This window comes from Bufo bufo, chromosome 4 (assembly GCF_905171765.1).
Source record: "Bufo bufo chromosome 4, aBufBuf1.1, whole genome shotgun sequence".
Lineage (NCBI taxonomy): Eukaryota > Metazoa > Chordata > Amphibia > Anura > Bufonidae > Bufo > Bufo bufo.
The window spans coordinates 593,669,446-593,695,096 of record NC_053392.1 but is presented as its reverse complement, the minus strand read 5'-3'; the positions used below and the strand labels follow the sequence as shown (position 1 = coordinate 593,695,096).

The following is a 25,651-nucleotide window of genomic DNA, read 5'->3' as shown; positions in this document are numbered from 1 at the left end:
TATTTTATATTTGTTTTATAAACATTTTATACATATTTTATATGTATTTTTATAGATATTTTACACATATATTGGGAGTCGTTTATCATTTCAGGTTGTTTTTGTGTCATTTTTAAGTCTGGCTTTGCTTTGAGGGCCTGCACCAAATTTATGAACTGGTGCATCTTAAAAATTATATGTGGCATTAGCGTAATGTGGTTTACAACCTTTAGGTCTCTTTCACACGAGCGAGTTTTCCGCGCGGGTGCAATGTGTGACGTGAACGCATAGCACCCGCACTGAATCCGGACCCATTCATTTCAATGGGTCTGTGTACATCAGCGTTTTTTTTCACGCATCACTTCTGCGTTGCGTGAAAATCGCAGCATGTTCTATATTCTGCGTTTTTCACGCAGCCCTGGCCCCATAGAAGTGAATGGGGCTTCCGTTAAAAAAAACAGGCAAGTCCGGATGCGATGCGTTTTTCACTGATGGTTGCTAGGAGATGTTTGTAAACCTTCAGTTTTTTATCACGCGCGTGAAAAACGCATCAAAACACATTGCACCTACGCGGAAAAAACTGAACGCAATTGCAGACAAAACTGACTGAACTTGCTTGCAAAAGGGTGCGAGTTTCACTGAACGCATCCGGACCGCATCCATTACGCTCGTGTGAAAGACGCCTTCGGTTCCCTGGCGTGGGTTGTGACTTTTTTTCAACATTTGCAAAAGTCGCACATAGTAAATGAGCTGTCATCCAGTTCTAATCTCACTTTTAGGCTCCGTATAATGGGTCCGCATCCGTTCCGCTAATTTCGGAACAGGTGCGGACCCATTCATTCTCTATGGGGACAGAATGGATGCGGAGAGCACACTATGTGCTCTCCGCATCCAACATTTCCGGAGCCCGCCCCCGATCTTCTGGTCCGCGGCTCCGGAAAAAAATAGAACATGTCCTATTCTTGTCCGCAATTGCGGACAAGAATAGGCAGTTCTATGGGGGGTGCCGGCCGTGTGTATTACGGATCCGCAATGCACTACGGACGTCTGAATGGACCCTTAGCTCTTAAACATAGACCACTGTGAAAAGTGGCGAGGATCACGAAGTGTTTGCAAAAATGACGTATCTGATTGGATAAATGATCCCCTTTATATGTACAGTACTTTATAGATATTTTATACATATTTTTTAGATATTTATGTGTATTTTTATAGATCTTGTGTATATTTTATATGTATTTTATAGATATCTTGATATCTCATGTATATTTTATATGTATTTTATACATATTTTATACATATTTTTTACGTACTTTATACAGATTTTATAGATACTTACATGCTTTTTATACTGTATATTTTATGCGTATTTTATAGATATTTTATAGATATTTTATACACATTTTTTGTGTATCTATATATATTTTATATGTATTTTATGTATTTTTCCTCAGGAGAGGTTAGTGAGCAGATCTTTGCTGTATGATTGTATTTATGGACGTCAGGCCGAGCCCTGCGGCTCACGCTCCATATGGTGCCATAAAACTATACAGTTGAGAATTACCATGGCGTAGACGCGCTATCAGTCTCAGTTCCTTTTTTTTTTTTCTCACTTGGGCAAATAAAATCCCTTGCACCTGTTCACATTACATCACCCGTTCCCGGGAAGTGAACTGCGGGACAAGCATTACACAGAGCCGCTGTTCTGTATTGTCTGCACGGCTGATGTCATTGTGTGCTCTTGTAGCGTTGCCATAGAGGCCGGGCAGGTGGGGATCCTGGCAATGATGTCATTAGAAAGAAGACACACAATATTAAGGCAAACTGTCCCACGTGGACAGTCAGCGCATTATATTTTATGGAAATAAACTTGAGTGAGGGATCATAAAGATGAAAAAAGATGTAGCAGAACTGAGTTTGTCATTTGGCGAAACTCACAAATTCTATCGGAGTGTCCAATTCATGCAGCCACAAAGATGACCCATTCAGCTCTGCTACATAGACACATCATGACCGTGAAAGTCAAACAGGTGGGGTGGGGGGGTCACTGCTGTGGGGCCTATGGTGAGGGAGATCCTGCCACGACCTCCTTCTCCTGGTGTCGAAGTAAAACCACAGTATTTTCCTGCAGCTGCCAATAGGGGAAGTTCAGTGCAAAGAGATTTTTACAGCTACCATTGAGTTCAGTGGGAACTGTATAAATTCCTATGCCCAGAGCTCCCCCTAGTGGCAGCTGCCAACCAGTTTTATCAGACAGTATATGAAAGGAATCAAAGGCCGTAGACCTGTATGGGGGAGATTTATTGATGTATTTATGTACTTTTTTTTAATTAAAAAATTCCACTTAATAAAAAAGAAAATTCACAGGAAGAGGCATACTGAGGTTTGCTATCTTGCTCTGTGATATCTTGTGTACACCCCTGGTGAATATAACTTCAATTATTTTTTTTATCCATTATGAGCCCTTTCTAAATAACCCCTCCTCCCCCATGGACAACTCTTTTAAGATATTTGAGAGGAGTTATATTTGCTGTTAATTTCTATGTATTCTGTGTTACGGTGCTAAATTATCCATCTCAGCCCAAGGGCTCATGCACACGGCCATATCAGAGAGCCCATTGATAGGACTCCCATAGAGATGTGCAGGAGCGGACTGGCTATAGACCCTACAGGAAAATTTACTTGTGGGCCGATGCCCAGGGGCCCGCCCAAGGCCTCCTCATAGTCACCAGACAGATACAAAAAGATCTGATGCTCTAAGCATTAATTAATGTAGGAGCATCAGGAGTTAATGCACCTGGTCAGCAGCCGCAGGTGTCCTCCTGAGTCCAACTGTATTGCCGTCTTCAGGACAGTTTCAAACTGTGGCGCAGGCGGCGGTATATTGTGCTGCACTGTGGTATCTGGTTCTGCTGGGGCAGTATATTGTGCTGCACTGTGGTATCTGGTTCTGCTGGGGCAGTATATTGTGCTGCACTGTGCTATCTGGTTCTGCTGGGGCGGTATATTGTGCTGCACTGTGGTATCTGGTTTTTCTGGGGCGGTATATTGTGCTGCACTGTGGTATCTGGTTTTTCTGGGGCAGTATATTGTGCTGCACTGTGGTATCTGGTTCAGCTGGGGCGGTATTTTGTGCTGCACTATGGTATCTGGTTCTGCTGGGGCGGTATTTTGTGCTTCACTGTGGTATCTAGTTCTGCTGGGGCGGTATATTGTGCTGCACAGTGGTATTTGGTTCTGCTGGGGCAGTATTTTGTGCTGCACTGTGCTATTTTGTTCTGCTGGTGCAGTATATTGTGCTGCACTGTGGTATCTGGTTCTGCTGGGGCAGTATATTGTGCTGCACTGTGGTATCTGGTTCTGCTGGGGCAGTATATTGTGCTGCACTGTGGTATCTTGTTCTGCTGGGGCAGTATATTGTGCTGCACGGTGGTATCTGGTTCTGCTGGGGCGGTATATTGTGCTGCACTGTGCTATCTGGTTCTGCTGGGGCGGTATATTGTGCTGCACTGTGCTATCTGGTTCTGCTGGGGCAGTATATTGTGCTGCACTGTGGTATCTGGTTTTTCTGGGGCGGTATATTGTGCTGCACTGTGGTATCTGGTTCTGCAGGGGCGGTATTTTGTGCTGCACTATGGTATCTGGTTCTGCTGGGGCGGTATTTTGTGCTGCACTATGGTATCTGGTTCTGCTGGGGCAGTATATTGTGCTGCACTGTGGTATTTGGTTCTGCTGGGGCAGCATTTTGTGCTGCACTGTGGTATTTGGTTCTGCTGGGGCGGTATTTTGTGCTGCACTATGGTATCTGGTTCTGCAGGGGCGGTATTTTGTGCTGCACTATGGTATCTGGTTCTGCTGGGGCAGTATTTTGTGCTGCACTGTGGTATTTGGTTCTGCAGGGGCGGTATTTTGTGCTGCACTGTGGTATCTGGTTCTGCTGGGGCGGTATATTGTGCTGCACTGTGGTATCTGGTTCTGCTGGGGCAGTATTTTGTGCTGCACTGTGGTATTTGGTTCTGCTGGGGCGGTATTTTGTGCTGCACTGTGGTATCTGGTTCTGCTGGGGCGGTATATTGTGCTGCACTGTGCTATCTGGTTCTGCTGGGGCAGTATTTTGTGCTGCACTGTGGTATTTGGTTCTGCAGGGGCGGTATTTTGTGCTGCACTGTGGTATTTGGTTCTGCTGGGGCGGTATATTGTGCTGCACTGTGGTATCTGGTTCTGCTGGGGCGGTATATTGTGCTGCACTGTGCTATCTGGTTCTGCTGGGGCAGCATTTTGTGCTGCACTGTGGTATTTGGTTCTGCTGGGGCGGTATATTGTGCTGCACTGTGGTATTTTGTTCTGCTGGGGCAGTATTTTGTGCTGCACTGTGCTATCTGGTTCTGCTGGGGCAGCATTTTGTGCTGCACTGTGGTATTTGGTTCTGCTGGGGCGGTATATTGTGCTGCACTGTGGTATCTGGTTCTGCTGGGGCAGTATATTGTGCTGCACTGTGGTATTTGGTTCTGCTGGGGCAGTATTTTGTGCTGCACTGTGGTATCTGGTTCTGCTGGGGCGGTATTTTGTGCTGCACTGTGGTATTGCTGGTCCCACCCATTTCTGTCCCTTCCTGTATGTGGTGGCCCTGCTTCAGTACGGGCCCTCTATTGCATCGCAGTATGCCTTCACTATATCATACAGAGGCAGAAGTACAGTATTTTGTGCTGAATTCTGTTAGACTGTGACCGAAAAAAATAATTGCAGCAGCCGGCTCCGTACTCAACGCCGTAACCAGAGGCCGACATGTCTGGTCTGCTATGTAACCTTTATTGACCATTTGTGGCCCAATTTACAGCACCTGGGAGGCAGAAGTGGGTGTGGCTTAATGCTTGGGCAGGATTTAAACACATTTATTAAATGCAACTTAAAAAAAAAAAAGTTGCATCGACGTAAAAAACTTGGTGTCATTTTAGGCGACTTTCACACTTCTGCTGCTAATTCCGGTATTGAGATCCGGCAGAGGATCTTAATACCGGAATTAAACGGATCCATTTTGATTTTGCACATCAGGAGGCATCAGTTATGTTAGGATGCGGTTGTGTAAAATCAAAACGGAAAAAAAACGGATCCGTCACTAAATACATTGAAATTCAATGGGTGACAAATCATTTTTTTTTTTTACAGTAGGCTCCTAAGAAAACGGATCCGTCACCATTGACTTATATTGTTTTTAGTGACAGATTCGTTTTTTTTCTTCCTGTTTTTATGACTTGCAGCAGTTTTGTGTCCGGTCGCAAAACGCAATGCTGCCAGAACGGAAGGCGTCCTGATGCATCCTGAACGGATCTCTTTCCATTCAGAATGCGTGAGGACAAAAGGGAAATCTATTTGTCCATTACGGAGATCCTCTGCCGGACCTCAATACCGGAAAACAACAACGCAAGTGTGAAAGTAGCCTCGGCCAGTGTGAAGACTAATTGCCGAGACGTATGGTGTGACAGATTCATCGAAGAAGGGGACTTGCCGTCATAAACCAGTGGTGTATAGTCGTCTAGTTTTAAAGGTGATGGACACCCTTGACACGGGAAAGTGACTTTTTTTTCTGTTAGTGGTGCACTAATCCTTCATTCCTTTTCCGACCCCCTGCTCCTAGTGTCAGACGTTTCTCATGTGCCGGTAATAAATGTTGGATGTGAGGTTTGTGTGTCCAGGATGCTGTTGTCTTCACTAGCTCTCATGTTTCAGCACAACACCGTTTTCTCCTTCTACTGCTCAGAAGGGATCTCTTCTCACTTGACAGACCTTGATGCTGAAGATTGTGATTCCCCTGCCCTCCTCCTGCAGAGTCTGACGTGGGTGCTCTGCCACCTCTCTACCCTTGTACCCTTGAAAACTGCCTTTACGTGTGGTTTCCTCCCTATCTGCCCTCCTTGGACGCATTCCCCTTCTGGTCTGCTGTGTACAACATCCTCCCCCTCCCTGCTGCTAACCCTTAGAGAAGGGAGGGGAGAGCAGAGAACCCTCAGAACTTCTCAGATATCTCTTGATGCTCTCCTCCTTGCAGATTCTTGCCTTTGGGGTCACTCGGCACACTTTTCCCCTTCATCCTCAGCTCCTTTCAGACCATTAATGTAGAACCGACACTAGTTGCTTTATGTGCCGCTGTATGGTGCCTCATTGATGCACTCCGTAGTCCCGTAGAGGCCACGTTTCTAGGGCAGAGCATCTCCATAATACGGCACGTGAAAAAGCATTTTACATGAATATGTGGAAAGCTCAACGTTCCTCCAAATAGATGTCGGCTCTAATTGGTTCCTCTGGGATCATGCAGACTGTGTATGACCGATATTTCTTACTCCATGTGGACAATACAGGACACCCCTCTAGACATATTATTTTTTATCACGCATTTAATTTTTATTTAACATTTTATGCATTTTTTTTAAAATTACATTTTATTTCATTTAAATTAATATTTTGCAGAGAAATAATTGTATTTTAGCAGCATTTCCAATAATGACAACTCTCAGAATGAACAGCACAGGATGGGCCGCCTCTATGGTACAGAGTTGTACGCCATCCGAACAACGGCAAAAAAATAAAAATAAAAATGAAGGGAAATAAAAAGAAAAAGCTTCTTTAAAATGGACAGAATATTAGACATCCCTCTAGAATTATTATACATTTTTAATTGGTGAAATTATTATAATTATCATTATTATGTTTTATTATTATCATTATTATTATTATTAACAGAATATGCACAGTAACTGTGAACTGTTCCAAAAAAATATTATTCAAATAAACTGATTGCAAAAATAATTGTATTAATAAAATAATTGTAAAAAAAATATTGGACCAATTAAAATGCAGAGATAATGATTAATGCAGGATTATAATTGCTGTTTTTATTATTATTATTATTATTATTATAGTTAGTATTATTACTTTTTATTATTTAGTATTATTTTTTAACAGGACAGACAGCAACTGGGAATTATTATTATAAAATAAATCATATTATGAAGTAATTTAAAACTGTTAAAAAAAAGAATTAAATCATCTAAAAGTTATGAAAAAAGTTAATTATGAATAATGATATTGTATTATTATTCTATTTTTATATTTACTATCAAATTAATATTTTTAATATTTAAATGTATATCATTATTATAATATTCTATTTAGTATATAATAATAATAATATCTATTACTATTATTACTAGAGATGAGCGAAGTTTTTGAAAATTCAATTCAGCTGCTTCGCCGAATTTTCCCCAAAAATTCGCTTTGTGACGAGTTACTTTGTCACGAAGCAATTTTTTTTCTAAGTAGCGGGTGCAATGACAGGGAGCTGCGATAGCCTCAGATGCCGCGTTTATACATGATCGCGGCATCTGAGTTTAAAAACAGTGTAAAATTAACAAAAAATGTATTTTACTTACCGCCTCCATTTGCTCGCGACGGGCGGCTGCCGCCATCTTGCTTGAAGATCTCATGCGGCCGAAGATGACTTCATCACGCCGGCCAGCGTCAGCACGCACGGGATTTCGACCGAGATCTTCAAACAAGATGGTGGCAGCCGGCCCGTCGCGTGCAAATGGAGGCTGAGGAGCAAATGGAGGAGGTGAGTATGATTTTTTCAGTTTTTTACACTATTACAGGTTAAATCGATTCGCTACCACGAAGCACAAGGAAATTCTGCTTCGCGGTGAATCGAATTTATCCTGAAATTCGGATCAAATTCCACTTCGGTGGATTCTATTCGCTCATCTCTAAAAATTACTATAAATTTTAATATTTTTAATTCAGATAATTGTTTATTATATTTATTACATTAGTATTATTGTTACAGTATTACTGATTACAGTTTTACTTTTTTAGTATTATGATTATTATTATGTTTCTTTTCTTTTCTTTTTTTCTATTAGCTGGTAATAGTTTCCTGTTCAGAAAGTGAATGCTTAGAGGCATTCAGTCCCTGTGATTGTTTACAGCAGCGCTTCCTCATATTTTTAGGACTACGCCCTCATTATGAACTGAAAGCAAAGGTCGTTCTCATATCTAGGGGTTTCCGCACCTGACAATAAACTATAAATCCCATCAGCTTTTCTGCTTAGTATTCTTAGGGCTCATGCATGTGAACGTATTTATTTTCCGTGTCCGTTCTGTTTTTTTTGTGGATCGTATACGGAACCATTCATTTCAATGGGTCCGCCAAAAAAACGGAAGGTACTCCGAGTGCATTCCGTTTCCATATGGCCGTATTTCCGTTCCGCCAAGAAATAGAACATGTCCTATTATTGTCCGCATTACGGACAAGGATAGGACTGTTCTATTAGGGGCCAGCTGTTCCGTTCCGCAAAATACGGAATGCACACGGATGTTTTTTACGGATCCGTTTTTTGTGGACCTCAAAATACATACTGTCGTGTGCATGAGGCCTTACACTGGTGATTCACTTCTCTTGTACCCTGAGCGAGGTCTGGGGGTCAAGGACACTTTCACAGAATCACAGCCTTGTATATCACAGCCTTGTGATTCATGCAAAATATGTGTTGTTGAGCACTCAGGGGTCATGAGAGTGTGTTGATTTTGCACGAGGCAGTGACTTATCTGCCCAAGTGATTAGGTTATTGATGAAAATACTGTATTTCTCAGTAGAATAAGGACTGGATACCATGTAGTCAGTGAAATCATCGTAATGATGACAGCAGCGGGAGAGGAATGTATTGATCTTGCTAAGGAAAGTGACCTGTTCACTTAAAGGGATATTCCCATCTTAGACATTTGTAAACAGGGGCGTAGCTAGAAATGACTGGGCCCCATAGCAAAAAATTTATGGCCCTCCCCCCCCCTCCCGGATCTCCCACCCCCACATACCTCTCGGACCTCGCCGCCACATCCGCAGCTCCTCATGCACTTGCGACGGTTGGCGCGTAGGACTGAGCACAGACAGGTGGTCACTGGCAACGCATTTGTGCCAGTGTAGGAAATGTATGAATCTAAATGTCTGTCTATTAAAGAAGATTGTTAAATTGTACAGGGGTCTGTAACACCAGAAGGTGAAAGTACATATCGTGGGGTGTGTATGTGTATTAGACAGAAGGTAGGGCTATGTATCTTGTGTAGTTTGGGTATTAGGGAGAGTAAGGGGTATATATCTAGTGCTGATACACGTGTAGGTGAAGAGCCGCTCTGAAATAATTTGTCTCTTTCATATTATAAGCTCCCCTTATATATAATTTACTTACAGTTCTGAAGACTCAGGGGTGCTGACAGGCTTGGCCTCAGGGGTGCTGGCAGGCTTGGCCTCAGGGGTGCTGGCAGGCTTGGCCTCAGGGGTGCTGGCTCGCTTGGCCGGGCATAAGGAGTGTGGGAGACTGTGAGGCCTTTTTTTCTCCAAGCTGCTCTCGAAAAAAAATATTTTTCTTTACACCTCAGGTCAGACCACCAATCAGACCCACAATGTTAATCAGACCTCAGCTAACAGCCCCAATAAGATCCCCAATGTTAATAAGACCTCAGATCACACCTCAGTTCAGACCCCAATATGAATGACCCCCAATCAGACCTCAGATAAGAGCCCCATGCCTCATAGCAGCCCCCAGTGCCTCTCCATCAGCCCCCAGTGCCTCTCATCAGCCCCCAGTGCCTCTCACCAGCCCCCAGTACCCTCTACATCAGCCCCAGTGCCTCTCACCAGCCCCCAGTACCATCTCCATCAGCCCCAGTGCCTCTCATCAGCCCCCAGTGCCTCTCCATCAGCCCCCAGTGCCTCTCCATCAGCTCCCAGTGCCTCTCACCAGCCCCCAGTGCCTCTCCATCAGCCCCCAGTGCCTCTCCATCAGCCCCCAGTGCCTCTCCATCAGCCCCCAGTGCCTCTCCACCAGCTCCCATACCATCTCCATCAGCCCCCAGTGCCCCGTCCCCGGTATTAAAATCATTGGTGGGCAGTGCACCCCCCCTTAGTATAAAAATCATTGGTGGGCAGTGCACCCCCCTTCGGTATTAAAATCATTGGTGGGCAGTGTACCCCCCCCCCCCCCCGGTATTAAAATCATTGGTGGGCAGTGTGCCCTCTCCCCCCCCTCCCCTGTATTAAAATCATCGGTGGGCAGTGCACCCTCCCCCCCATCGGTATTAAAATCATTGGTGGGCAGTGTGCCCCCCTCCCCTGTATTAAAATTATTGGTGGGCAGTGTGCCCCCCTCCCCTGTATTAAAATCATTGGTGGGCAGTGCGAACCCCCCCCCCCATTGGTGGCAGCGGCAGTTCCGATCGGAGTCCCAGCAGTGCGCTCCTTCTTCTTGTAGCTCGTCACAGGTCTGTGCGGCACATTGCTTATCCTTTTAGCAATGCGCCGCACAGACCTGTGACGAGTTACAAGAAGGAGGAGCGCCAGGTTGCCACAGCGCATGTAAGTATGCTGCAGAGTAACTGGCCATGGCAGCCAGGACTTCAGTAGCGTCCTGGCTGCCATGGTAACCGATCGGAGCCCCAGCATTACACTGCTGGGACTCCGATCAGAACTGCCGCTGCCACCAATGAGAGGGGGGGGGGGGTTTGGCACCACCACTCGCACCGCCACTTGAATTTTATTTTTTTTAAATCCTCAGCCGGCAGCCCAGGCCTCCAGTGGTGTAGGGCCCCATAGCCATTGCTTTGGCTGCTATGGAGATTCCTACGCCACTGTTTGTAACATATCCTTATGGTATGTCATAAATATGTGATAATTTCCGGTCCCACAGATGATTCCTCAATCTATCTTCAAAATAAAGGAGCCCCGAACTCTATCTCTCCTGGTGAATAGGATTTGAAAACAGCCGCTCATAAAAGTAAAGAGGGGCGGGCCCATTCTGGAGATAGGTGTGCGTCTATAAGTAGCTAAATTGGAGCATCCCTTTAAATGAGGACTGTACATCTTTGGATCAGTGTCATTAGATGGACAGGGACCGATTGCCATATAATCAGTCAGATAATGGAAACCTTAAGAGATGTATTTATTTATGTTTTTGTAGTCTGTAACCATAGAGACACATGGGTCTGTATATGAGCTATAGACACAAAACGGTATGACTTTAATTAAGAGTCTACTTGTAAAGTTGCTTCATTCTTAGTGTAGTGTGAAGCAATGGAAAGAAAACCTTGTTGCAAACGTGGTGCTAAATTTTTAAAATTAGGCTAACATACTTAGGCCCCTTTCACACGGGCGAGTTTTCCGCACGGATGTGATGCGTGAGGTGAACGCATTGCACCCGCACTGAATACCGACCCATTCATTTCTATGGGGCTGTTCACATGAGCAGTGATTTTCACGCATCACTTGTGCGTTGCGTGAAAATCGCAGCATGCTCTATATTCTGCGTTTTTCACGCAACTCAGGCCCCATAGAAGTGAATGGGGCTGCGTGAAAATCGCAAGCATCCGCAAGCAAGTGCGGATGCGGTGCGATTTTCACGCACGGTTGCTAGGAGACGATCGGGATGGAGACCCGATCATTATTATTTTCCCTTATAACATGGTTATAAGGGAAAATAATAGCATTCTGAATACAGAATGCATAATACAATAGCGCTGGAGGGGTTAAATTTTTTTCAAAAAAAATTTAACTCACCTTAGTCCACTTGATCGCGCTGCCCTGCTTCTCGTCTGTCTCCTTTGCTCAACAGGACCTGTGGTTAACATTCATTACAGGAACAGGACCTGTGGTGACGTCACTCCGGTCATCACCACAGGACCTGTGGTGACGTCACTCCGGTCATCACATGATCCATCACCATGGTAAAAGATCATGTGACGGACCATGTGATGACCGGAGTGACGTCACCACAGGTCCTTTTCCTGCACACAGCAAAGATGAAGACAGAAGAGATGCCGGCTGCGCGAGCAAGTGGATTAACGTGAGTTAAATAAAAAAAAAATATTTTTTTAACCCCTCCAGTGCTACTTTACTAAGCATGCTGTATTCAGAATGCTATTATTTTCCCTTATAACCATGTTTTAAGGGAAAATAATAATGATCGGGTCTCCATCCCGATCGTCTCCTAGCAACCGTGCGTGAAAATCTCACCGCGAGTGCAAAACTCATTACAATGTTTTGCACTCGCGCTGAAAAATCGCGCATGTTCCCGCAACGCACCCGCACCTTTTCCCGCAACGCCCGTGTGAAACCAGCTGTTTTTTTTGCAGCACCTGACCCATACAATACAACCAGCTGTTCCCAAATCAGATAGGAGGAATCCGGTTGCTATGGGCAACCAAGCCAGTTCTACTTTACACCAGTTTGATAAATCTCCCCCATGTTGTTTTCTCAGACATAAAAAAAACCTCTTGCATCCCCTGAGTCCCGGGTATGCTGTATTACGAGAGCTGAGTCCTGTTGATGTAGCAGAGCTGAGGCTGTTATTTTATGCAAACTGTCATGGGTTAGGTCACGGTGTGGTGCAGGACACTTACCTTTTCTGGACTCAGAGAATGGATGTGTGATTTATGTAGTGCTAAATGGACAAAGTTCATGCCTCTACAGACATAGCAGAGCTGGATTTGTCGTTCAACTGTTAATAACTTATTTTTATGGAAATCCACAGACAACACGATCTACTATATTTACAGGCATAGAATATAGTGCTATATATTGGTTTTTTAGAATATTCATAAATTTTTTCCATCTGAAGTCATGATTCCTCCTTGCTTAAGTTGCCTGTGGGCCAATGACTCTTTGACCAACAAGCAAGAAGCAGGGAGGAATCAAGATGGCGGCGGCCGACCCGTTGTGAGCAAATGGATGAGGTAAGTACAGTATGATGTAATGTTTTTTTTTTTTTTTTTTTACACTGTAATGTTGCTATCAGATGCCGCGGGGTGTGGGGGTGGGATGGATCGACGCAATCGTCGCTCTCTGATATTGCACCCACTACTTACAAAGAAATGCACTTCGTGACAAAGTAATTCATCACAAAGTGAATTTTTTTGTAATATTCAGCAAAACGGCCTATTCAATTTTCGAATGCTTCATTCAACACTAAACATGTTCTTTCAGCTGTGATAGGCAGAGAGCTGCAGCAGAAAGGACATACCCCCTAAAAAATGGATTGCATACTGAGCTGTGATAGGAAGAGAGCGGCAGCAGAAAGGACATACCCCCTGAGCTGTGATAGGAAGAGAGCGGCAGCAGAAAGGACATACCCCCTGAGCTGTGATAGGAAGAGAGCTACAGCAGAAAGGACCTCCCCCTGAGCTGTGATAGGAAGAGAGCTACAGCAGAAAGGACATACCCCCTGAGCTGTGATAGGAAGAGAGCTACAGCAGAAAGGACCTCCCCCTGAGCTGTGATAGGAAGAGAGCTACAGTAGAAAGGACCTCCCCCGAGCTGTGATAGGAAGAGAGCTACAGCAGAAAGGACCTCCCCCTGAGCTGTGATAGGAAGAGAGCTACAGCAGAAAGGACATACCCCCTGAGCTGTGATAGGAAGAGAGCTACAGCAGAAAGGACATACCCCTTGAGCTGTGATAGGAAGAGAGCTACAGTAGAAAGGACCTCCCCCGAGCTGTGATAGGAAGAGAGCTACAGCAGAAAGGACCTCCCCCGAGCTGTGATAGGAAGAGAGCTACAGCAGAAAAGACCTCCCCCGAGCTGTGATAGGAAGAGAGCTACAGCAGAAAGGACCTCCCCCTGAGCTGTGATAGGAAGAGAGCTACAGCAGAAAGGACATACCCCCTGAGCTGTGATAGGAAGAGAGCTACAGCAGAAAGGACATACCCCTTGAGCTGTGATAGGAAGAGAGCTACAGTAGAAAGGACCTCCCCCGAGCTGTGATAGGAAGAGAGCTACAGCAGAAAGGACCTCCCCCGAGCTGTGATAGGAAGAGAGCTACAGCAGAAAAGACCTCCCCCGAGCTGTGATAGGAAGAGAGCTACAGCAGAAAGGACCTTCCCCGAGCTGTGATAGGAAGAGAGCTACAGCAGAAAGGACCTCCCCCGAGCTGTGATAGGAAGAGAGCTACAGCAGAAAAGACCTCCCCCGAGCTGTGATAGGAAGAGAGCTACAGCAGAAAGGACCTCCCCTGAGTTGCCAGGCCCGAGAGAATGTAGGAGAACAATTGTAGAAATTAATGGGGGTTTTTTATACTGATCATGGGGAAATCCCTTTTATAATAGTTAGGGCCCATGGGCGAGTTTGGATAATGGGTAATCATTTTTACCAGGCCTCTAGGGGACAGTATAGGTGATGACATAGGGGTCTATAAAGTGCAATTAATGAGGAGTAATCATCTTTAGCTTCCTGCAGCAGATCTCTCTCTCTCAGCGAGTTTTGTGATGTTGGTTTCCTTTGTCCAAATGGAGTGATTTTCTATAGCCACAAAATTTGAAACAAAGTCTCTCAGCAGTTTCAGATCTCTTGGGGCTCTTTCACACGAGCAGATGCCGAGCAGGTAATCTGCTGCGTGAAAGACAGCCAAGCCCCGCTCCGGACAGCAGAGACACGGAGCATTAACATGATTGATACTGCTCCGAGCCTCTCTGTGATCTCTATACTACAAAATCACAGTGAGATAAAGTTGTTACTGTGATTTTGTAATAAAAAGATCACAGAGAGGCACAGAGCATTATCAATCATGTTACTGCTCCGTGTCTCTGCTGTCCGGAGCGGGGCTTGGCTCTCTTTCACGCAGCGGATTACCCGCACGGCATCCGCTCTTGTGAAAGAGCCCTTGGCCATTCTACTCCTGCAGGCATGTAAAGATGATAGTCCATAGGATGGTTCATTATTAGGGACACCTTAGATACTGGGTAGTAATTTCCCCCGGCCTCTAGATGCAGTAGAAGTGGTGGTGGTGTGGGGGGGGGGAGAGCAGCAGCTCTCTTTCTTTTGATGCTGGTTCCTTTGGCAAAGCCAAGTGATTTTCTGTAAGCCTACAATTTTGGGGGATTGGACCAAGGACTGTCACCAGATTCAGAGGTGGTCTCAGCTAGACAACCCTAAACTCTGCAAAAAAGTAAAGATAACAGACCATTAGATGCTTTCCTGATAATCTACAAATTTTTGGAATTCTAGGTCCAGGTCAAAATGTTGTATTTGTGTTCCAGCTCACCGATGTGCGTGCCTGGAGGTGACTCTTTCATGTTCTTTTCCAGGTGGCCTCAGCAGTTTCAAACAGAACCATGAAAACCTGTGTGACAACTCCCTCCAACTCCAAGACTGCTCAGACGGAGGCGGGGCGTCGGCGGTGACCATTACACTACCTCAGTCCGTCCCCAGCACCCCGGACATTGAGAACGCAGAACTGACCTCCATTCTACCCTTCCTCTTCCTCGGAAACGAACACGATGCCCAAGATTTGGAAAAGATGCAGAGGATGAACATCGGATACATCGTTAATGTCACCACACACCTGCCACTCTATCACTACGAGAAAAGTGTCTTTAACTACAAACGTCTACCAGCAACGGACAGCAACAAGCAGAACCTCAGGCAGTACTTTGAAGAGGCGTTCGAATTCATAGGTAAGTTCTCAATTTCCATTGGATCTGGGCGTCTGACTAAAGTGAAAGTTTTTTTTCCCCCCAGAAACAACGCCACTCCTGTCTGTGTGGTGGTGCCTGGTATTGCAACTCAGCCAGATTCAAGTAAATGCAAGACACGACTCATGGGCAAGAGTAGCATTTTTCCCGATAAGGTACTTTCACACCCACGGTAAAGCTATCTGGCAGGTTGTCCCGGCAGAGAACAGACTGAGTTCACTGTATCTGGCCTAGCCGGATATTACCAAGCACCACCAAAAACCATGGACTATAATGGGATCTGTGGAGGATTCGGCCAGTTTTTAGCATTAGCGCTTGGCTTCGGCTGGACAAAAAAACTGTTTGTTCAGTTTTTGCCTGGCCGAAACCTGGCGCTCATGCTGGAAACTGTCAAAATCTGGCTAGGTTGGATATGGTGAACTGCCGGAACAGCTTGCCAGATAGCTTTACCGTGGGTGAGAAACTAGCCTAAAAAGTGTGTGGTTCCATCTGAAGACTTTTTATTATCCAATGTCCCTGATAAAGGGTTAATGACAATATATCTGGTGGTCTAGGGTGGTTAGGGGATGAGGATCCAGATTCTTGATGGCTTCGTGTATTGAGGAGATCACTTTCAGAGTTCCTGGTGGTCCGGGGCAGTTAATGTTAACATCCTTGGTGGTCTAAGGTAGGGAAGGGGTTAATGTCAATATCTATTAATAGGCAGGACCATGCCACTGTGGTGATGTGTAGAGAACATACAGTCATGTGAAAAAATTAGGACACCCTTTGAAAGCATGTGGTTTTTTGTAACATTTTTAATAAATGGTTATTTCATCTCCGTTTCAACAATACAGAGAGATTAAAGTAATCCAACTAAACAAAGAAAACTGAAGAAAAGTCTTTTCAAGATCTTCTGTAAATGTCATTCTACAAAAATGCCTATTCTAACTGAGGAAAAAGATAGGACACCCTCACATGTATTCCCTCTTAAATTGGCTCAGATCTCACACCAGGTGCACATAATTAGTAGATCGTTACTCTGCATGTTGAATGAGGCTTGCCCTATTTAAACCTCAGACATTTAGTTTGGTGTGCTCCTGACTGTTGAAGTGAGAGTGAGCACCATGGTGAGAGCAAAAGAGCTGTCAGAGGACTTCAGAAAAAAGATTGTAGCAGCCTATGAGTCTGGGAAGGGATTTAAAAAGATCTCAAAAGATTTTGAAATCAGCCATTCCACTGTCCGGAAGATAGTCTACAAGTGGAGGGCTTTCAAAACAACTGCCAACATGCCCAGGACTGGTCGCCCCAGCAAGTTCACCCCAAGAGCAGACCGCAAGATGCTAAAAGAGGTCTCCAAAAACCCTAAAGTGTCATCTCGAGAACTACAGCAGGCTCTGGCTACTGTTGAGGTAGAAGTACATGCCTCTACAATCAGAAAGAGACTGTACAAGTTTAACTTGCATGGGAGGTGTGCAAGGAGGAAACCTTTGCTTTCCAAGAGAAACATCGAGGCCAGACTGACATTTGCCAGAGATAAAGTTGACAAAGACCAGGACTTCTGGAATAATGTTCTTTGGACAGATGAGTCCAAAATTGAATTATTTGGACACAACAGCAGAGGACATGTTTGGCGTAAACCAAACACAGCATTCCAAGAAAAGAACCTCATACCAACTGTGAAGCATGGAGGTGGAAGTGTCATGGTTTGGGGCTGCTTTGCTGCAGCAGGACCTGGTCAGCTCACCATCATAGAATCCACGATGAATTCTACTGTGTATCAGAAGGTGCTTGAAGAACATGTGAGACCATCAGTTAGAAAATTAAAGCTGAAGCGGAACTGGACCATGCAACATGACAATGACCCAAAACATACTAGTAAATCAACCAAAGATTGGCTGAAAAAGAAGAAATGGAGAGTCCTGGAATGGCCAAGTCAAAGTCCAGATTTGAATCCCATTGAGATGCTGTGGGGTGACTTGAAAAGGGCTGTACGTGCAAGAACCCCCTCAAACATCTCACAGCTGAAAAAGTTCTGCATTGAGGAGTGGGGTAAAATTTCCTCAGACCGATGTCGAAGACTGGTAGATGGCTACAAGAACCGTCTCACTGCAGTTATTTCAGCCAAAGGAGGTAACACTCGCAATTAGGGGCAAGGGTGTCCTATCTTTTTCCTCAGTTAGAATAGGCATTTTTGTAGAATGACATTTACAGAAGATCTTGAAAAGACTTTTCTTCAGTTTTCTTTGTTTAGTTGGATTACTTTAATCTCTCTGTATTGTTGAAACGGAGATGAAATAACCATTTATTAAAAATGTTACAAAAAACCACATGCTTTCAAAGGGTGTCCTAATTTTTTCACATGACTGTATGTGGTTTATAGGGGAACCCATCAATTAGTCAAATAAGGGGTGGTGAATGGTGTGGTGCTCTAACAGTTTCACTATTGTTCCACATGGTGCTCAAAGTTTTCATGTGCCCGCTTCCTGGAGGTTAGACTCCCACCAACAGCAAGTTGATGGCCTATCCTAAGGATATGTGAATATTCCTGGAAAACTCCTTTAGGAAAAAAAAATATTAGAATGTGCAATACCATTCTTAGCCACATGGTGTGCTGTTTAGGGGAATCACGTCTGTTAGCTGCTGTTATCAACAAGTGTCTTCGCTCCAGACAGTTTAGTATATTTAAAGAGGTTGTCCAGGATTATAAAAGTGATAGCAAACCCTGAGGATAGGCCATCAAAGTCTGTCTGACACCTTGATTGATGAGCTGTTCTGCAGTGGCTCCGGAGATGGAAGTTGACACCGGAATTAGCTTTGTCCATTCTGTAGAGGATGGAGCTGCTCAGTCCACTACACAATGGATAGCGCCAGAGCTACTTTAGAACAGCTGATCAGCGGGGATGCTGGGTGTTGGAGCCCCACTGGTCAGACATTGATGACCTATATTCAACAACCCCTTTAAGGAACACCTACTTGGTGGAGCTCTAAAGACACTGGCAAAATATGGGTCCAGTCTCCTAAATGATTCCCTATTTTCCTTTCCAGAGGAAGCTCACCAATGCGGGAAAGGCCTTCTTATCCATTGCCAAGCAGGCGTCTCTCGCTCCGCCACCATTGTGATTGCCTACCTAATGAAGCACACACGGATGACCATGACCGATGCCTACAAGTTCGTCAAAGGAAAGCGACCAATCATATCTCCAAATCTCAACTTTATGGGACAATTACTGGAGTTTGAGGAAGACTTAAATAACGGGATAACACCGAGGATTCTCACACCAAAGCTAATCGGAGTGGAGACTGTGGTGTAGCAAAAATTTTATAAATAGCTGAGAAATATTTTTCAAAAACATCAACCAGATGAAAACAACATAAAAAAAAAAATCTGTGGAAGGACGGTAATATTTTTGGTAAATTTTTGAGGATAGAAAAAAAAAGTCATGATCATCCGTAGTCTGTGCAGGTTCATAGACTAAGGAGAGCAATGTTGTCAGGAATTCATCTACTGTGTAAGAAGCGTACCTTGAGACTATATCTCCAAAGACAGACAGCGATGATGAAAAAGTAAAAAACAAACACAAAAAAAAAAACTCAATCGGCCATAATAATAATAATAAAAATAATAATCATATGGCCAGAATAGAAAGGGTTAATTTTTGGGTGCGTTATGTTATATTTTTGTATTTGGGCTAATACGGTTTCATCGACAAAGACCTTGACCATTACTTGCCCTCAGCGGCTTAATGTGCAATAATTTTGTTTTGAGTGTGAGAATTGTTAGAGTTGATTGAATGTTTTAAGTGTGAATCTACACATAGTGGTGGCGGCCATTTTGTTGGATGGTACCATGTTTTTTTTTAGAGTCCATGAGGCACCATACCACCAAACTTTCCTTTTTTCGTGGGATTGTCCGGTGTGAAGGACCTTAAAGAGGTTGTCCAAGGGCACTTCCTTTTTAAATTCCACCCTGCCAGACCTGTGAAGGAAAGTATACTTACCTGCTCCCCCATGGTCAGTTCTGGCTCTGTGAGTCCCGACCTGTCTTCACAGCACTTCCGTTCTCCGGCATGTAAACTTTGTGTATGATGGGGTCCATGATTGGCCTCAGTCAGGGGCATAGCTATAGGGGAAGCATGGAAAGCGCTGCTTTGGGGCTGGAACTCCAAAAGGGTCCACCCAGAAGGAGGACTAAAAGATTTTTATTGTCAGGGCCCCCTCAACAGGCCTGTCCGGCCTCGTCTGAGAGCGTGGTCTTGCCTAGCCACAGAAGTGGGGTTGCACGGGAGGAGGGGGTTGTGAAGAAGTTGCTGGGGGGGGGGTGTGGCCCATTCAAAAATTTGCTGTGGGGCTTAGGCATTTCAAGTAACGCCAGTGGCCTCAGTAGTAACGTGTCCCCAGATGGGAGGTCACTGCTGCTTGTGGATACGTCAGTGAGGGGGCCATCCATGCAGAAAGTTTACAGGCAGGGACTGGTAGTGCCATGAAGACAGGTCCAGACCCACAGGGCCAGAACCATGCTTTGGGGTTTAGGTAAGTATGCTTTCCTTCACAGGTCCGGCAGGGTGGGGGAGAATTTTCGGAAAATTATCAATGTTGGACAAGTGCTTTAAAGGGCTGGGTTTTATCCACTTGTGCCCGAAAATGGGCATTTCTTGGAAGTTTATTGGAACCTGAAATGAAGGTCCCATGAACAGGGATTCCGATGTTGGGAGGTGTGGTTTCACTTGTCCGGCCTATAAAATGGCGCTGTCCACTATGTCTATGAGACAGGTCCACTTAAAGTGGTGAAAAGCGCCAGCACTGAGACAGAGGTATAGAAAAGCAATTATTATTCTATATATTTTTGTTTTCATTTGAATCTGGTAACGGTGCCATAAACCTTGTTAAATATGTATATCAGAATGTAAAAATAAGAGGTTTTATTTTAACTATTTTTTGCACAAAAATATAGGCGTGTTCCTGTGGTCTGTGTAAAATGTCATTTTGACTATAAAACCGGCAGAAAGTTATTTTAACCATGTGTTTACTCTATTGATTTCACTGACCTGTGAACGTGGGGGGGCTGAGTGCCATACATATAAGAAAGGGATCTCATAGAACAGATCAAAAATGATCCCCTATTATGTTCCTTGTTTTTGCCCCCCAGGACAAAAGAGTGTTTGTTTTACCCTTCACAACCCTTTGAACAATTCTCTACTCCCTTGTTTACAAATAATACAGTTCCTCAGGGGAGGGGCTTCCTGTATAGCTTCTCGACAGCTAATTACAAAGGGGACAGGACTGACCAGGGACCCCTCTCTATCCAAGGACCTTAAAGCAGCTGCATGGGCTTCCTCTATGGCACTTACACCTTTGGGCCCCGATGTTGCTGCAATACATTACTTCCATGATCGCCACCTGTGGCTCTCCAAAATTACAACCCCCCCCCCCAGTGTGCCCTGACAGTTTGCAAAATTCCAGGTTATTTGGAAGATTGATATGGTCAGAATCCACTTTCATAGTTGTTATAAATAAAGGCTGCTGCTTTGTCTCTCCCCATGCTTTATACTGCAGCTCTGATTTTTTTTTATTTTTTATAGCTGCTGTACAAAATGTTGCAAAATCTGAATCAGTAGACAGGCACTCACTCACTCGGATACATGTGGATGCAAAAAATGTTTGTTATGCTAAAATAAAGTGCAACTTGATGAAAAATAAACTAAACTAAAATGTATACAATAAAAACAATATATCCCAATGGCTGTGGAATAGAATAAGTAAAATAATCTACCAGTGTTATATTCTGCTTTGCTCAGCACATAGGTAAGTATTCACACTCTGGTTAGAAAAACCGCATCGTAATTCATCCTTCTATTTGTGCAATAGGATCAATTAGGTCCCAATATCTACAGAGTAATAGGCTCCATTCACACATCCACAATTCCATTCCACATTTTGCGGAACGGAATTGCGGACGCATACACTTCTATGGGGCCGCACGACGTGCGGCCCCGATCCGGAATTGCGGACCCGCACTTCCGGGTCCGCAATTCCGATCCAGAAAAAAATAGAACATGTCCTATTCTTGTCCGCAATAGCGGACAAGAATAGGCATATTCTCTTAGTGCCGGCAATGTGCGGTCCGCAAAATGCGGAACGCACATTGCCGCTGTCCGTGTTTTGCGGATCCGTAGAGCCGCAAAACACACGGATGTGTGAATGGACCCTAAGGGCTCATGCACACGACGGTATTTGGCGTTCAGTATACTGGCCGTTTTTTGAGTTCAGTATGCGGTACATATACTGAACCATTCATTTCAATGGTTCAGAAAAAAAACCCTGAAATGTCTCTGTGTGCATTCCGTTTCAGTATTTCCGTACCGTGAAAAGATAGAACATGTCCTATTCTTGTCCGCAAATCACGGTGCTTGGCTCCATTCAAGTCAATGGGTCCACAAAAAAAAACGAGAACACATACAGAAATGCATCCATATGTCTTCTGTATCCGTTCCGTTTTTGCTGAACCATCTATTGAAATGTTATGTCCAGCCCAATTTTTTCTATGTAATTACTGTATACTGTATATGCCATACGGAAAAACGGAAAGGAAATGGAAACTCAACGGAAACAAAAAACGGACCGCAAAACACTGAAAAAGCCATACGGTCGTGTGCATGAGCCCTAAGGGTGGGTTCACACTAGCGTTAGGGATTCCGTTATGGCTTTCTGTTATAACATTGTTATAACGCAATCCATAAGACGGAAGAACGGATCCGTTCTTCTGCCCATAGACTTGTATTATGACGGAATGCAAAACGGAAGCCTTTAAAAGGCATTCCATTTGCGCTCCGTCCTAATAGAAGTCTATGGGAATCAAAACGGATCCGTCTGGGTCCCGTTAGGGAAGACGGAAAACAAAGTCCTGTCGACGGATCCGTTATGCTTTCCCATAGACTTCTATTAGGACGGAGCGCAAACGGAATGTCTTTCCCGTTCCCGTATTGCGGGCCGCATTTGTGGATTTGCAATACACGGGCACCGTTCCGTCGTCATTCCGCATCACGGATGCAGACCCATTCATTTCAGTGGGTCCGCAAATCCGGAGATGCGGAATGGAAGCACGGAACGGAACACTACTGAGTGCTTTCTGGGGCTCCATTCCGTGCCTCCGCACCGCAAAAAGATAGAACATACTCTATCTTTTTGCGGAACAGAGGGATCGCGGACCCATTCCATTGAATGGGTCTGCGATCCTCATGCGCCTGCCCCACGGAAGGTGCCTGTGCATTGCGGACCGCAATTTGCGGTTCACAGCACGGGACACCAACGGTCGTGTGAACGAGCCCTTAGCTTCAGTTTTTCCCAGCACTTAGATAATTATTCACATTCGAATTGCACCTGTTCTACCTGCAGATATTGATTCTATTGTACAAATGGAAGGATGAATTATCAGGCAGTTTTTTCTAACCAGAGTGTGAATACTTACCTATGTGCTGAGCAAAGCAGAATATAACACTGGTAGATTATTTTACTTATTCTATTCCACAGCCATTGGGATATATTGTTTTTATTGTATATATTTTAGTTTAGTTTATTTTTCGTCAAGTTGCACTTTAATTTAGCATAACAAACATTTTTTGCATCCACATGTATCCGAGTGAGTGAAAGCCTGTCTACTGTTATACAATTACCTCTCTACACAGGGTGAGTCCATTTGAACAGTGCACCCTATCCCTTAGGCCTCTTTCACACGGGCGTGGCGGGAACATGCGTGATTTTTCCACGCGAGTGCAAAACATTGTAATGCGTTTTGCACGCGCTTGAGAAAAATCGGCATCTTTGGTACCCAAACCCGAACCTTTTCACAGAAGTTCAGGCTTGGGATCGGTGCTCTGTAGATTGTATTATTTTCCCTTATAACATGGTTACAAGGGAAAATAATAGCATTCTGAAGACAGAATGCATAGTAAAATAGCGCTGGAGGGGTTAAAAATAAATAAATGTAACTCACCTTAATCCACTTGATCACGCAGCCCGGCATCTCTTCTGTCTTCTTCTTTGCTGATTGCAGGAACATGACCTGTGGTGACGTCACTCCATTCATCACATGGTCCGTCACATGATCTTTTACCATGGTGATGGATCATGTGATGACCGGAGTGACGTCACCACAGGTCCTTTTCCTCCACACAGCAAAGAAGAAGACAGAAGAGATGACGGCTGCGCGATCAAGTGGATTAAGGTGAGTTACATTTTTATTTTATTTTTTTTAACCCCTCCAGCCCTATTTTACTATGCATTCTGTATTCAGAATGCTATTATTTTCCCTTATAACCATGTTATAAGGGGAAATAATAATGATCGGGTCCCCATCCCGATCGTCACCTAGCAACCGTGCGTGAAAATCGCACCGCATCCGCACTTGCTTGCGATTTTCACGCAACCCCATTCATTTCTATGGGGCCTGCGTTACGTGAAAAACGCACAAAGAGGAGCATGCTGCGATTTTCACGCAACGCACAAGTAATGCATGAAAATCACCACTCATGTGCCCAGCCCCATATAAATGAATGAGTCGGGATTCAGTGCGGGTGCAATGCGTTCACCTCACGCATTACGATTTAGCAGGAGAGCCTCCTCGTTCTACTATTATCCAAAGTCTGTATCAGAGTTGTGGGAGACAAGTACAAAGTAATATGGTCTTGATGGAGGGAGGATATATTGTAAAAATGCTGCAACAAGGGGAAGTGTATGACAGATGACAATAGCGCCACCTAATGTCCTGTTTATTATAATTCCTCCAGCATAACCTGCCCCCGTTGCAGGCTGACACCGGGAGCGCAGCTCTTGTGGTACTGGTTTCCAAAAATAAAGGGCAGGATTTGATAATAAGGTTGTCAGGAAATGATTGCACATCCACTGCATAAATCTTCCATTTTGCACCTTTCTAACACTTGTGTTCCAGCTCCTCGCCATATTCAAGTTCTCAGCTTGCTGTCTATGAATGGAGACAGTTCTGACTTCATGCTCTTTACAGCTGATTGTTTGTTACAATCAGGACCGGACTAGGACTTAAAAAAGGTGTCCTGTCACAGAAAGCGCACCAGCCCGCATCCACATGCGACCCGCCAGCTGTTGCAAAACTACAACTCCCAGCATGCACCGACAGCCATCAGAGCATGTTGGGAGTTGCACTTCTGCAACAGCTGGAGGGCCACAGGTTGAGCATCCCTGCATTAGGGGGAAACTAGCCTTAGGCCTCTTTCACACGAGCGTGACGGATTAGGTCCGGATGCGTTCAGTGAAACTCGCACCATTTTGCAAGCAAGTTCAGTCAGTTTTGTCTGCGATTGCGTTCAGTTTTTCCACGTGGGTGCAATGCGTTTTGATGCATTTTTCACGCGCGTGATAAAAAACGTAGGCCTCTTTCACACGGGTGTTGCGGATTGGGGCCGGATGCGTTCAGGGAAAATGGTGCGATTTTGACACTAATACAAGTCAGTTTTCACTGCGATTGCGTTCCATGTTTGCGTTTTTTCTGCGCGGGTGCAAAACATTGTAATGCGTTTTGCACGCGCGTGAAAAAAATAGGCATGTTTGGTACCCAGACCCGAACCCGGACTTCTTCACAGAAGTTCGGGTTTGGGTTCAAGGTTGTGTAGATTGTATTATTCTCCCTTATAACATGGTTATAAGGGAAAATAATAGCATTCTGAATACAGAATTCATAGTACAATAGCGCTGGAGGGGTTAAAAAATAAATAAAAAATAATTGAACTCACCTTAATTCACTTGTTTGCGCAGCCCGGCATCTCTCTGTCTTCTTCTTTGAGGAATAGGACCTTTGATGACGTCACTACGCTCATCACATGGTCCGTCACATGATCCATCACCATGGTAAAAGATCATGTGATGGACCATGTGATGAGCACAGTGACGTCATCAAAGGTCCTATTCCTCAAAGAAGAAGACAGAAGAGATGCCGACTGCGCGAACAAGTGGATTAAGGTGAGTTAATTTTTTTTAGATATTTTTTTAACCCCTCCAGCCCTATTGTACTATGCATTCTGTATTCAGAATGCTATTATTTTCCCTTATAACCATGTTATAAGGGAAAATAATAATGATCGGGTCCCTATCCTGATAGTCTCCTAGCAACCGTGCGTGAAAATTGCACCGCATCAGCACTTGCTTGCGATTTTCAC

General features: G+C 44.5%; 1 protein-coding gene across 3 annotated transcripts in view; it reads left to right on the top strand.

Moving 5' to 3' along the window:
• DUSP10 (dual specificity phosphatase 10) overlaps positions 1-20,482 on the top strand; it is a 62,447-nt gene extending 41,965 nt beyond the window's left edge. For all 3 annotated transcript variants that reach the window (XM_040430466.1, XM_040430467.1, XM_040430468.1), the window contains 2 exons: positions 15,099-15,467; positions 18,513-20,482. In XM_040430466.1, the coding sequence (XP_040286400.1) occupies positions 15,099-15,467; positions 18,513-18,778 (635 nt within the window). In that variant the 3' untranslated portion in view covers positions 18,779-20,482. The remainder of the gene's footprint in view (positions 1-15,098; positions 15,468-18,512) is intronic.
• Positions 20,483-25,651: the final 5,169 nt, after the last annotated feature.